We start from the raw sequence: 15,008 nt of genomic DNA on the forward strand, positions 1-15,008 counted from the left end.
AGAAGAGGGAGTTGGACATGAGAGAGAGAGAGGAGGGAGAAACAAACACAGAGAGTCCTTTATTGGTGGCATCATTTGGGAGTCCTTAACTTGAGAAGATAGTTTTTCCGTCTAATATATGGACCAGATATGTACCAGGAAGAAACAAAATCACAACTGACCTTGTTATAAAAGCGAATTAAAGGGAACTCGATAACATGTTGTTACATTTGATCTAAATGTCCAACTGTAAAAAAGCAACCATTGCCTGAAGTGCCACATGAGCTACACAGAGATGAAAAGAAAAATTAAATGTTGTGCAGGTTGTTTAAAAACATGCTGTGTAGGCTGGGCCCGGTGGCTCATGCCTGTAATCCCAACACTTTGGGAGGCTGAGGCGGGTGGATCATGAGGTCAGGAGATCAAGACCATCCTGGCTAACACGGTGAAACCCCGTCTCTATTAAAGATACAAAAAATTAGCCAGGCGTGGTGGCGGGCGCCTGTAGTCCCAGCTACTCTGGAGGCTGAGGCAGGAGAATGGCATGAACCCGGGAGGCGGAGCTTCCGGTGAGCCGAGATCGCACCACTGCACTCCAGCCTGGGCGACAGAGCGAGACTACTCCGTCTCAAGAAAAAAAAAGAAAAAAATGCTGTGTTAACTTGTGTGACTGAGTGCAATTAAGGCATTTGGCAGAAATGACATCAGGCAAATAGAATGAACTTGTAAAGGCAGAGTCTGGCCACAGCTTTGTGAATCTAGGGCTGGTTAATGACCAGCCTTTCAGTGAGCTGGGTGATGGGTGTTTCATCATGCTCCGTGTCCCTAGGTGGGTGCAGGAGGGTGTGGGGACCACCATGTGTTGACACTTTCAGAGCCTAAGTCCTCATGGTGGTCACAAGCCTGATTTCCACCGGGGGGTTGTTGGTGAAGGCAGACTCCCTTCCTGCCCAACTACAGCTGGGACGCCTGGCTTCCTTGGACTCGGTTAATTGCCTGGATTTGTTCACCAGGCATTCCTGGAGGACCTGCCATGCACTTGGCATCCTGATGGGCCTTGAGAATCGGGCAGGAAGAAAAGAGACGCACAGAGCTTGGCTCCTCACCCTGAGATTGCCTAGTTCCCTGGCCCTCAGGATTCCTCTCCCCCATCACTCAAGCCATTTGATCATCTCCTGAAGACTTAGCTCCCACCCAGGAGCAGAGATTAAAGTGAGCATTCTGGAGCCAGACTGCTCAGGTATATGTCAAGCCCATGGCAAGTGCCTGGCATACAAGGTGCTCAAAAAGAAAACAAAAATTATTTTGCTAATTTAGAGAAACAACAGGTATATTAGCAGAAAGAAGAAGGGCATTAGAGTAGGTGTAGGTGACCTGGATTGAAACCTGGGCCAGGCAACTAGGTGGTGTGTGTATTTGGACACAGTTCTCAGTCTCTCTATCTGTAAAGTGGGATGATGGAACCTCACATGATTGTCATGAAGACTCAGTTGCACTGTATTTTTTAAGGGCCTAACACCAGGCAGGCTTCAATAATGGTGGCTGCTCTGATGGGCCAGAGGGCAAGGAAGGTTGCTATGACAGTGGAGCGGGCCAGGGAAGAGGGTCTTGTGGGTTGTATATGTGCCCAAGGTGAGCAACCAGTTTCAAATTCAGCCTCGATTCATGTTAGGCCCAGGTGTCATTCAAAGGTTTTTACCATGAAGAACCCACCCAAACTTTGGCGTTCACACTGGCACCATCTTGCGAGCAAATCTTCTGCCCAGCTCAATGACTGGGGGCTCCTACTGCTTCTGAGGGGACCCAAGGAGAGACAGAGCAGCATCTTAAAACAATCAGCATGCCCTAAGATTTGTCTCTACGATCCATTCTGATTCCGTGATCATTTTGGGGGTCCTAAGCAGTGTGGCCAATTAGACACATCATGAATGGGTTTCACCATCTGAGTGCTGATGGCATGCCTGGGGCGTTGTTGGGTGTTAGGGCGTGGTAAGAGAAAGCAAGCCACTCCTTAGCAAGGAAATCATGGGTGGATATTTTCCATGAGCTCATTCTTCCTGTTCCTCTCCCTCCTGGTGAGTCCTCCAGCCAGTTTTCCCAGCGGACAAAAGTGGGGATGCCTTTGGGGAGAAAATAAACCATTTCAATAGAAAAAGCAAGGGTAGTTTCGTGATAACTGCGCAGGCGCGGACCAGAGAGCTCTTTTCTGAGGATCCGGCAAGATGGCAGAAGTAGAGCAGAAGAAGCAGCAGACCTTCCGCAAGTTCACCTACCGCGGCGTGGACCTGGACCAGCTGCTGGACATGTCTTACAAGCGGCTGATGCCGCTGTACAGTGCGCGCCAGCAGCGGCGGCTGAACCGGGGCCTGCGGCGGAAGCAGCACTCCCTGCTGAAGCGCCTGCGCAAGGCCAAGAAGGCGGTGCCGCCCGTGGAGAAGCCGGAAGTGGTGAAGACGCACCTGCGGGGCGTGATCATCCTGCCGGAGATGGTGGGCAGCATGGTGGGCGTCTACAACGGCAAGACCTTCAACCAGGTGGAGATCAAGCCCGAGATGATCGACCACTACCTGGGCGAGTTCTCCATCACCTACAAGCCCATAAAACACGGCGGGCCCGGCATCGGGGCCACCCACTCCTCCCGCTTCATCCCTCTCAAGCAGTGGCTCAGCTAATAAAGGCGCACATGGTTCCAGTCAAAAAAAAGAAAAAAAGAAAAAGAAAGGGGTTCGGAATGCAGTGACTGGAAAGCAAAGCGAGGCCGTGGTGCCACCGTGGGTGTGGGCTTTTGGGTCACTCATACATGCATGTGTTCCTGGACATGCATTGTGTGCACTGACCTGTTCCTGGGCATGAGCCTGAATTCGCTCTTGCCCCTTTGTTGGGAAGCAGAAACGTGTGGGGTTTCGCAGTTACTTTCTTTAGTCCCCTTTAATCTCTAGCTAATGCTGAGCTTCTGCAGAGCCAGAAGGGTCTTAGGGCCTACTCTGGAAGAGCCTCACTCCCATTCTCCTTATTCCCTGGAGCTCTTCTGGATTTCTAGCCTGTGTCTCTCTTGTTATAATCAGTTTTCATGTTGTGATCCAGTCTTTATCCTTGCTCCTTAGAGCTATCTATTGAGCCCCTTCTGTGTGTATTATGCATGTGGTAGACATGAAGACAGAGTAATGCCGTATCTTAAGAAATGTCACAGTCTTAGGTGGGGACAGAGTTTAATTATGCAGTGCTCAGTGAAAGGTGGATCTGAGTACCTGATGGCAGCATGGAGTCACAAAGGAAGCATTCTAGGCTAGTCTTAGAGGCTGGTGCTCTGAGAATACGTCATGCGGTGGGAAGAGGGTTATGCCCATATGAGATGTGAAAAGTGGGTGGGAGAGAGCGTGGCAGGAGAGCCAGGGAATGGATTGAGAGTGGGTTCCCAGTGGAGGGGTGCATATGCAGAGTCCTAAATGTGATCAGGAGCGGGAGAGTAGGGGTAGGAGAGGAAAAGAGTCACCAATGATGAAACGGGAGAGGAAAGTGGCAATTTTAGATGAATTAAATGCTTTTCACCAGAGTTCAGCTGATTTTCTTCCTAAACTGTAACTGAAGCTAAACCATGAATATTGAAGGTAAGTTTTACATTGAGTAAGTTCTTATGTTTTGAATGTAGAAGGAAAAAGTAAATTATGACCGGTTGGATCTGACAATCATTGGTCTTGCCATGGCGTACATCTAATTCATTCAAGGTTGGTGTTTCACATAACAGGACAGACACTAATGGATTTTCTGCTTTGTTGTTTCAGCACTTCAGGGAGCATCTGGACAAACTTTTCGCCAAAGGAATTGGAATGTTGGATATAGCTCTGAATGAGGCCTTCAACATTCTGAGTGATGTAAGTTCCTCTTTGATTTGCCTTTCTCATCCCTTGGAGAATAGATGGGTGTTGTTTTAGAAAATTGTGGGCCAGGCTGGGCGCTGTGGCTCAGACCTTTAATCCCAGCCCTTTGGGAGGCCGAGATGGGCGGATCATGAGGTCAGGAGATCCAGACCATCCTGGCTAACACGGTGAAACCCCATCTCTACTAAAAATACAAAAAATTAGCCAGGCATGGTGGCGAGTGCCTGTAGTCCCAGCTACTCGGGAGGTGGAGGCAGGAGAATGGTGTTAACCCGGGAGGTGGAGCTTGAAGTGAGCCGAGATTGTGCACTCCAGCCTGGGTGACAGAGCGAGACTCTGTCTCAAAAAAAAGTAGAAAAAGAAAAAAATTGTGGGCCAGCTCTGGCTGACACTGAGCAGATCTATAGGCATGGGATGGGAGAGTGAGACTGGCTGGCCATTTAAGTCATCTAGGGAACCAGATGCCAGCCAGTGAGGTCAAACCAGAGCACAGTGGGGAAGAGAGAATGCTAGGGAATGAGACCATGGAAGCAGCAGGAGCCAAATTGTGTAGCGTCATAGAGACACTAATGAGGGCTTTGACTGTGGAGTGGAAAGCCATTGGAGGGTCTAGGCAGAGAATGACATGGTTTTGAACTCAACAGCATTTTTCTGGCTGCTGTATTTAGAAGCAACCCTAGGAGGGCAAGGACAATAACAGGGAGGCCATTAAGTTATCTGGGTAAAGATAATGGTGACTTGGACTAGGGAGATAGCAGTGAAGATGTTAAGAAGCAGAAAAATAAAAACCACTCTAGGTATTTTAAATAGTAGGAGTTTAATTCGGGCAATTGATGGCATAAGGGATGGAAAAGCTGAGAAACCAGAGAATGAAGCAATCCACAGATTAGCATCAGCAGGAGGCATCTCCTCTCTAGGGCAGGGGGTACAACAGGCAGGAGGGGTGACATCAGAGCTGAGTCACTGTGGCCATTCAGATGGGCCATTCAGAAGTGTGGAGGAGGCTACCCAAGAAGAACTGTGACTATGGAGGGAAGGACCTGTCCTGTGGAAGCTGGAACTATGGAGGAGACATAGTCACGGCCAGAAAATGCCTATCCCCTGAGAGCGTAGAGAAATTGCTTAGAAATACCTTGATTCTTTCCTTGCTTCCTTTCCCCTTTGTATGATCCTTGTCAAACTGTTGGGGAGCTTGAGAGCAGTGGTTTGCAGGAAGAAGGCATGGGATAGTCTGAGAACAAACAGGCACTAAATGGAGCAACATCATCTTGAGGTGTCAAGCAGGAGCTGGGAGACCAGCAGAGACTCCCAAGGCCTTGCTGCTGTTGGTCTGCAGGCAGCTCTGTAGGGCAGGCTGTTGTCATTTTGCAGGTGAGCAAGCAGAGGCCCAGGCAGGTGAGTCATTCACTCCACAGTTCATAACTTGGATTGTGGGTTAGTTACACCTGACTCCAAAACTTGAGTTTTTACTACTCAGCTATACTGGCCTCTCAAGAAAGGCTAGGCCCTAATTTCTAGACTCTCTTTTACCAATAATACCTGTTGCCACGAAGATGACTGTTTAGATCTCAGTCCTGAGCCAGTGTCATGACTGCAGAGGAGAAGAGAAAAATAAGGAGAGAAGGTGCCAAGTCAACTTCCTCAGTACAAATCCAAAGCCCCAGTCACCTCATGAGCTCCAAGGGGCTGTTGGCTACAGGATGTAAACATTTATGTAAGAGTCCGTGTTTTGGACAGTGCATCTCTGTTGACAGCAAAGTAATAGTTTTAGTGACACAGCCGGCGAGGACAGAGGACTAGGCTGCTGGGCAGGTGCCTTCTTAGGGCTTGGGTCCCTGCATCTCAGCAGGCTCTTTCCAGGTGGTGATATTGAAAAGACCTGTCACAATTTGAAAATTCCCTCTCCTTTTATCTCAAAAACCTAGTGGCCAGAGCAGGGGGAGACTTCTCTGAGCTGTGGAGTCCCTTGTTTGGAAGTCTTCCCTGCAGTGAATTTCTGTTTCCCTGTTCTCTGGCCTAAGTGGCGAAGGAGAAAGGGTTAGGAGATTGTTGTATGGTTAAGTCTGTGGCCCCTGGAGTAAGGCAGATTGGGCTGAGAAGCCTAACTCAGCCAGAGTTTGCAGGGTTTCTTGTTCACAGTTATTGAGAATTTTAAGGTAATGGTAGCAAAGCGTTGAACCAAGTGCGGAGCTTTCTCAGTGTAATCTTGTGCAGCTGTGCATGTCACACACCCATGAGGTGGTCCTGGTGGTCCCTTTCTCGTGGGGTTGAGATTCAGCCTGATGAGGCAGGACCTGGCTCCCTTTCAGCAGTGCTGGGCTGGGTGAGAAGTGCCACCTCTGTGACCACTGAGACCCCAGGTCTCTAGACACAGCTCCCACTACAAATGCTTTGGTTCTCTTTGCCCAAGTCATTAGGAGTGTCTGCTCCCCTTCCTCTGTTTTCTGTTGCTTTCCCTGGTACCCTTTCTCTGTCCATCCCTTCCATCTGTCACCTTTGTTCTCAGACCCTCCTAAGACACTATTTCCCATAGCATGCGCAGTTTAATGCCGGCCTGCCAAGGTACTCCCACATGGGGGTTGTGGTCAAGGTGAGGAGATGCCATCCTCCTCTTGCAGACTCACAAGGTACTTGCGCATATCAAAGGCCTTGAGAAGTCCTGCAGTGAACAAACCTTTAAAAATGTGTTTACCCACACTTACTAACCCAGGAACACTTTATATCATACCATCATCTCCGTATTAGCATCTTGTAGAAGTTACAGCTCACCAACCACATTTTGGGGCATAATATTGTATCCTCCAAGAAGGTGTATTCACAGTTTCACAGGGACTATTAAGACCCAGAGAAATCACCAACACATGGTGGACTTTTTTACCCTGAATCTTTGTGAGGGAAGCATTTTTGAATAGGAAAACCCTCCATACCCCTGTAAAAATACCTCTGGAGTCTGGTCAGTCAGATAACCAGATGAGCTGAATATAGATCTTGGAAAGCAAAAAGCCGAATAAATGTTTTTTAAAAAACACAATGATAGGCCAGGCACGGTGGCTCACACCTGTAATCCCAGCACTTTGGGAGGCTGAGGTGGGCGGATCACCAGAGGTCCGGGGTTCGAGACCAGCCTGACCAACATGGTGAAATCCCGTCTCTACTAAAAATACAGAAAAATTAGTCAGGCATGGTGGTAGGTGCCTGTAATCCCAGCTATTCGGGAGGGTGAGGCAGGAGAATCGCTTGAACCCAGGAGGGAGAGGTTGCAGTGAGCTGAGATTGCACCACTGCACTTCAGCCTGGGTGACAGAGCGAGACTCCATCAAACACACACACACACACACACACACACACACAAAGATAAATGTTACAAAATGTCCCAGCTTGAGATTGGTTGGCGGTTAACACTATATTTGTTTGAGTGCACATTTATCTCATAGGGAGAAACATTTCATATCATCTATTGCCAGTGAGCTTTTAAATAGCTAAACTCTTTGACAAACACAGAGGTGGTTAATCTCCCATGAAAATGAAGCTTTGTCTATTAATATTTTCTACTTCATCAATATGACCTTTAAGTGATATTATTATCTTCCTGTGTATTATGCCTGCCTTTACAAGTCAATATGAAATAAAAAGTTATTTCTTGAACACACACATATACACGCACACACACACGTGCTTAAAATTGTGATCGTGGCTGGAGCTTAGAATGGTTCAGAGGTTACTATAATTGAATGGAGTTAATTCTGTTTTACAGTTACCTGCATTTCAGTTTCGGTATTTGCTCAGATGACTTAAAGGCTTGCAGTTCTTGATACAAATGGCTTTGAAAGGAGCATTCAAAAAAACTTCTAAGCCCTTTCAAGCTCTTGATCTCTGCTGCATTCATTAGATTCTGTAAGAACACAGAGCCAGTTTGCTACAGTAGTTAGCATCTACCTTGTCATGTGACAACTGCAATTATCATTTTTGGCGATGAATGTGATCTTTGCAGTGATTACCTTTTAAAATTTTTTCTTAGCCAATTAAATAAAATTCGGTGACATTTCAAAGACTGTTAATCACAACCAAATGCTCTAAATGTCAGGATGCATTGAAAATTTCACTGCTAACTGATGAATCACTGAGCTAATTGTAGTTCATCATCAGGCCCTTGTCATTGTTATTATTATGGAAAACACTTTCATCACTCTCGCTATTCAATAAAAAAAAGTTTTAGACAAATATGAAGAGAAAAGATATTACTCATCAAACCATTTGAATTTAATTGCATTCTTCAAAATTCTCCAGCTACAGATTGCAGCAGAGAATACCAGGGACTCAGCCAGAGAAGAAAGTACTGTTTTTAAATAAACAGCTCCTGGCAGCTCTTTATTCTAGTCCACATTATTCAGATATCTTCTTTTTTCCTCTCTTTCTTTCCATGTGTTTGGGAAAATTTTTCCAGGATGTTTTCAAATGAGTTTGTGAACAATGGCCCTAGAGTATTCTGTTTTTTTCCCTTTGAAGCTTCTGTGACCTGAAGCATAGATTACTTTTATGCATTGGCTTGTTGCTGAGTTTATTCAATGGTGCGAAGCTGTGTTTAATGCAGTCTCCCCAGAACATCTCCAGAACAACCTGTTGAGAAGACCAGGGTACAAGGCTGTTTTTTCTTCTGCAGTAAGGACAGAGTCTTAGCAGCTTCCCAGAGTTGGAAGGACAATGTCCAGATATTTATTGAGACTGAAGTTTGGTTGAAGATGGACCTTTTAATGGGAGATGAGGGAGGGGGCTTGGCTAGGATCAGGTAAGAATCCTAATATTTCTGTTGAGGTTGGTGAACATAGCAAGGGAAAGATTTTGAGGTCAGGGGTTCAGTCTTAGGGTGTAAATTGTCCTTTCATGCTTTCTATTGAAGAATTGATGGGTCTTTCAAGAAGTTCCTGGAATAAGCAATGAGGTTATTTCCGAGTTTTACCTTCCTGGGCAAGCATTTTCTGGAATAGTAAGTTATATTGATAAAGACAGTAGAATAGTGGTCGCGTGGAAAGCTTTGTGGTGTGATAGCGGAGTTTCCAGGTGTTTCTACCTACTAACGTGACAGTGTCAGGGGCTGTGTCTGCTCATTAACTCAATTGCACATGTGCAGTCAGAGTTGCAGGAGTGGCTGCCAGGGCCAGGACTAACATGAGGAAAGTGTCTGGGGCACCACATGTAAGGAGCACTCACCCTCAGGATCACAGCCCTGGTGACTCCCCTGTGACCCTGAAACCCTAAAAGGGATGGAGGAAGTAGAGGCAGGAGGAGGAGATTAATACTTTTGGAGCCCCACCACCTATCCATTTGCTTACTGATCTTCCTGTATTACTGAAAGGCCATATTGTGTGCTAAATTGGAGAGTAGATTCTGGAGCTTGATGGTCTGGATTCAAATCCCAGCTATGTCAGATAGTAGCTGTGTGACCTGGGGCAAGTTAGCTAATCTCTCTGTGCCTTAGTTTCCTACCTGTAAAATAAAGATAATGATAGCGTTGGAAGACTTTTCCTTAGCTCAGCTAAAGACAGGATCCTTGTCACATGGCCACGAAAGTTTAGGCTTGCAGAAGTTTGAAGAGTAAGAAAAATTGGATTTATTGGGCAAAAAGGGAAAAAAGGGAAACAGGTACTAGTCCTGCTAGTACATGCTTCTTCCCACCTCACAGATTGAATTCCAGGTTCCTCACAGGAAGAGGAGGGACCAGGCTCCTACCCACTGCAAACGACACAAACTTCTGTGGCTCCATCCCAGTGCACATTCCTCCCAGTGTACAGGCTGGTTGGAGTTTTGCCAAGGAGTCCTTCCCACCTGGCTGTCTCAGTAGTACCTACCTCAGAGGCTAGTAAGGATTAAGTAAATTCGTGTTAATACACGTAGCCTGGCATATAACAAACATTGAACATTTAACCTGTGGTGTACCAACCACTTAAGGATGTTATTCTTATCTTGTCTGTGGAAGAATGAAAGCTCCGGAAGGAAACTTATTCCAGGCACACAGCTGTGTTGCTGAGATGACATCGAGTGCTTTCCCCTATGCCATGGTACCCCGTGCGTGATTCGAGTTGGCTTTGCTGTGTCTCAGTATGGCCATAAGGCAATTCCATTCATCCATTTATCTATCTATTCATCTATCCAGTTATGTATGGTCTTCTCTCAAGTTACTGCAACTTCAGACTCCACATCAGATGTCTAAGTGCCTGAAGACTAGGCATTAATATCTTTAATTTGAATGCTTTATTACGTCTCTCATTCACCAGTGGCCAGCCAGCAAAGCCAAGAGTAGCCACCATCCCTCCCCAGTGTCATGGTTCAATAGATTGAACCTGCCAGGCACACTCCCACTCAGTGCCTTTGCACTTAACGTTTGCCCTTCCTGGAATATCTTTCCCTCAGATACTCACATCTCTCAGGTATAATTCAAATGTCACCTTCTCAGTGAGGTCTTCCCTGACTACGGTTTCTAGAATTGCCCCCTCCCATTTCCTATCCTTCTTTGCTTTCTTCTTTCCCCACCCTTAACATCACCATTATCAAACATACAACGTAGTTTACTTATTTACCTTGTTTTTGTATGTCTTCCCTTTCATGCGCGTCTGTGTGAAGAGACCACCAAACAGGCTTTGTGTGAGCAACATGGCTGTTTATTTCACCTGGGTGCAGGCGGGCTGAGTCCGAAAAGAGAGTCAGCGAAGGGAGATAAGGGTGGGGCCGTTTTATAGGATTTGGGTAGGTAAAGGAAAATTACAGTCAAAGGGGGTTTGTTCTCTGGCAGGTAGGAGTGGGGGTCGCAAGGTGCTCAGTGGGCAGGAGCGGGGGGGTGGGGGTCGCAAGGTGCTCAGTGGGGGTGCTTTTTGAGCCAGGAAAAGGACTTTCACAAGGTAATGTCATCAGTTAAGGCAAGGACTGGCCATTTACACTTCTTTTGTGGTGGAATGTCATCAGTTAAGGTGGGGCAGGGCATATTCACTTCTTTTGTGATTCTTTAGTTACTTCAGGCCATCTGGGCGTATACATGCAGGTCACAGGGGATGAGATGGCTTGGCTTGGGCTCAGAGGCCTGACATTCCTGCCTTCTTAATAAGAAAAATAAAACAAAATAGTGTTGAAGTGTTGGGGCGGCGAAAATTTTTGTGGGGTGGTATGGAGAGAGAGTGGACGATGTTTCTCAGGGCTGCTTCAAGCGGGATTAGGGGCGGTGTGGGAACCTAGAGTGGGAGAGATTAAGCTGAAAGGAGATCTTATAGTAAGGGGTGATATTGTGGGGTTGTTAGAAGAAACATTTGTTGTATAGAATGATTGGTGATGGCCTGGATACGGTTTTGTATGAACTGAAAAACTAAATGGAATAAGGAGAAAAACAGGTATAAAAGGTCTTAAGAATTGGGAGGACCTAGGGCATCTGATTAGAGAGTGCCTAAGGAGATTCAGCATAGTCCTGCCAGCAAAGATTATTTATTTACTTCAAGAGTTAAGAGTGGCAGTTTGGGGATAGCACCAGGAGATATCAGCTGTGATGGCTTGGAGAAACAGTGTAAACCGGCAGTGTAAACAAGAGCAGGGCATGTATGAGTAGTTGAGAACGGAAAATAGGAGTATGACTAGACAGAAAATAGTAGGGATGACAAGTTTTTTTGGGGGCACAGTCTAAGTTGGTCCGGTGTCTGGAATGAGACTGAGGCCTAATAAAAAGGAGCATCTATACAGGAGCTTAAATGGGCTGTACCTTGTAGCATTCCGAGGACAGGCCTGAATTCTGAGAAGGGAAAGTGATAAAAGTATTGTCCAGTCCTTTTTGGTGGCTGAGCTTGGTGAGGTGTGTTTTTAAAAGACCTTCAGTCCATTCTACCTTTCTTGAAGATGGAGGACTGTAAGGGATATAAAGGTTTCACTGAATACTAAGAGCCTGAAAAACTGCTTGGCTGATTTGACTAATAAAGGCTCATCTGTTATCGGACTGTATTGAGGTGGGAAGGCTAAAATGAGGAATTATGTCTGACAGAATGGAAGAAATGACTGTGGTGGCCTTCTCAGACCCTGTAGGAAAGGCCTTTACTTATTCAGTGAAAGTGTCTATTTAGACTAAGAGGTATTTTAGTTTCCTGACTCGGGCATGTTAAGTAAAGCTAATTTGCCAGTCCTGGGTGGGGGCAAATCCTCGAGCTTGATGTGTAGGGAAGGGAGGGGGCCTGAATAATCCCTGAGGAGTAGTAGAATAGCAGATGGAACACTGAGAAGTTATTTCCTTGAGGATAGATTTCCACGATGGAAAGGAAATGAGAGGTTCTAAGAGGCAGGCTAGTGGCTTGTACTATAGCATAGCCTGCCTTTGCTGGTATGTGGCGATTAGGCCTGGTGAAACTACCATCAATAAATCAAGCGTGATCAGGGTGAGGAACAGGAAAGAAGGAAATATGGGAAAATGGGGTGAATATCAGGTGGATCAGAGAGACACAGTCGTGGGGGTCAGGTGTGGTATCAAGAATAATGTGGGAGGCCAGATTGAAGTCCGGGCCAGGAACGATGGTAATTGTGGGACTTAACAAAGAGTGAGTACAGCTGAAGGAGCCGGGGAGCAGAAAGCATATGCGTCAGGTATGAGGAAGAAAATAGATTTTGGAAGTTATGAGAAATGTAGAGAGTGAGTTGAGCATAGTTTGTGATTTTTAGGGCCTCTAAAAGTATTAAAGCAGCGGCAGCCTCTGCACGCAGACATGAGGGCTAGGCTAAAACAGTAAGGTCAAGTTGTTTGGACGGAAAGCCTACAGGGTGTGGTCCTGGCTCTTGTGTAAGAATTCTGACTGCTCTATAACCATGCCTAGGAAGGAAAGGAGTTGTTGTTTTGTAAGGGATTGAGGTTTGGGAGATTAATCGGACACGATCAGCAGGGAAAGCAGGGAAAGCACGTGTGAATTATGCCGAGATAGGTAACAGATGAGGATGAAATTTGGGCTTGACTGAAGTAATGGGGGCTGTCTGTGAAGCCTTGTGGCAGTACAGCCCAGGTAATTTGCTGAGCCTAATCAGTGTCAGGGTGAGTCTAAGTGAAAGCAAAGAGAGGCTGGGATGAAGGGTGCAAAGGAATAGTAAAGAAAGCATGTTTGAGTTCTAGAACAGACTAATGGGTAGTAGAGGGAGGTATTGAGGATAGGAGAGTATACGGGTTTGGCACCATGGGGTGGATAGGCAAAACAATTTGGTTGATAAGGCACAGATCCTGAACTAACTTGTAAGGCTTGTCTGGTTTTAGGACAGGTAAAATGGGGGAATTGTAAGGGGAGTTTATAGGCTTTAAAAGGCCATGCTGTAGCAGACGAGTGATAACAGGCTTTAATCTTTTTAAAGTGTGCTGCGGGATGGGATATTGGCGTTGAGTAGGGTAAGGGTGATTAGGTTTTAATGAGATGGTAAGGGGTGCATGATCGGTCACCAAGGAGGGAGTAGAGGTATCTTATACTTGTGGGTTAAGGTGGGGGGATACAAGAGGAGGACGCAAAGGAGGCTTTGGATTGGGAAGAAGGGCGGCAATGAGATATAGCTGTAGTCCAGGAATAGTCAGGGAAGCAGATAATTTAGTTAAAGTGTCTCAGCCTAATAAGGGAACTGGGCAGGTGGGGATAACTAAAAAGGAGTGCTTTAAAGAGTATTGTCTAAGTTGGCACCACAGTTGGGGAGTTTTAAGAGGTTTAGAAGCCTGGCCGTCAATACCCACAACAGTTATGGAGGCAAGGGAAACAGGCCCTTGAAAAGAAGGTAATGTGAAGTGGGTAGCCTCCGTATTGATTAAGAAGGGGACGGACTTACCTTCCACTGTGAGTTACCTAAAGCTCGGCGTCCATGATGGTCTGCGGGGCTTCTGAGGCGATCAGGCAGCGTCAGTCTTCAGCCAGTAAGCCAAGAAGGAGTCAGTCAGAGAACCTTGGGCCAGAGTTCCAGGAGCTCTGGGAGTGGCTGCCAGGTGAGTTGAACAGTCCGATTTTCAGTGGGGTCCCACACAGATGGGACGCGGCTTAGGAGGAATCCCGGGCTGCGGGCGTTCCTTGGCCCAGTGGCCAGATTTCCGGCATGTGTAGCAAGTTCCTGGGGGAGGAGGTTCTGGAGAAACGTCTGGCTGCTACAGTTCAGGCATTTGGAAGTTCTTGTGTGCTGGAGATGTGGCTGGGGTTTGTCTCACAGTGGAGGCAAGGAATTGCAACTTTTTTCTGTTATTACACACCTTGAAGGTGAGGTTAATTAAGTCTTGTTGTGGGGTTTGAGGGCCAGATTCCAGTTTTTGGAGTTTTATTTAATGTTGGGAGCAGATTGGGTAATAAAATGTATATTGAGAATAAGATGGCCTTTTGACCTTTTAGGGGCTAGGGCTGTAAAGTGTCTTAGGGTTGCTGCCAAACGAGCCATGAACTGGGCTAGATTTTTATATTTGATGAAAAACAGCCTAAACACTATCTGATTTGGGATAAAGAAAAAGGAGCATTAACCTTGACTATGCCTTTAGCTCCAGCCGCCTTTTTAAGAATAAATTGCTGGGCAGGTCGGGGAGGGCTAGTCACGGAATGAAACTGTAAGCAGGAGCAGGTGTGAGGAGGGGAGGTGATAAAAAGATTATAGGGTGGAGGAGTGGAGGCTGAGGAAGAATTGGGGCCTAGCTCGGCCTGTCAAGGAGGGGAGAGGTCAGATGGGTCTGTAGAAAAGGAAGATTAGAAAGACTCAGCGACTCTTGGGGTTGGTACTGAGGGGACAGGCGGGAGGGAAAGAAGGAAGATTTGGGACGAGTTGCACTGGGCACAGAGACTAGGAAGGGACTGATGTGTAACAGAATGCCTGGATGTCAGGCACCTCAGACCATTTGCCCATTTTACGACAAGAATTATTTAGATCTTGTAGGGTGGAAAAATTGAAAGTGCCGTTTTCTGGCTATTTGGAACTACTGTTGAGTTTGTATTGGGGTCAAGTGGCATTGCAGAAGAAAATAAGACGCTTAGATTTTAGGTCAGGTGAGAATTGAAGAGATTTTAAGTTCTTAAGAATACATGCTAAGGGAGAAGAAAGGAATGGAAGGTGGAAGCTTGCCCATAGTGAAGGAGGCAAGCCCAGAGAAAAGAGTAGAGACACGGAGAAGGGGTGGGGGTTTCTTCCCCT

The 15,008-nt window shown here is 46.5% G+C and overlaps 1 protein-coding gene across 4 annotated transcripts in view; it reads left to right on the forward strand.

Moving 5' to 3' along the window:
- The window catches only part of CACNA2D3 (calcium voltage-gated channel auxiliary subunit alpha2delta 3), a 943,155-nt gene that overhangs the window by 494,695 nt on the left and 433,452 nt on the right, over positions 1 to 15,008 (forward strand). For 3 of the 4 annotated variants that reach the window (XR_008546971.2, XM_016941319.3, XM_016941320.4), the window contains exon 10: positions 3,762 to 3,851. Coding sequence is in view for 2 of the 4 variants with exons in the window: in XM_016941319.3 (XP_016796808.3) it covers positions 3,762 to 3,851 (90 nt within the window). In the remaining 2 variants the exon portion in view is untranslated. Of the gene's footprint in view, positions 1 to 613; positions 3,588 to 3,761; positions 3,852 to 15,008 lie in introns of those variants that run through there. The other variant, XR_010155611.1, reaches the window with a different exon arrangement.

The sequence above is a fragment of the Pan troglodytes genome, chromosome 2, assembly GCF_028858775.2.
Source record: "Pan troglodytes isolate AG18354 chromosome 2, NHGRI_mPanTro3-v2.0_pri, whole genome shotgun sequence".
Classification (NCBI taxonomy): Eukaryota; Metazoa; Chordata; class Mammalia; order Primates; family Hominidae; genus Pan; species Pan troglodytes.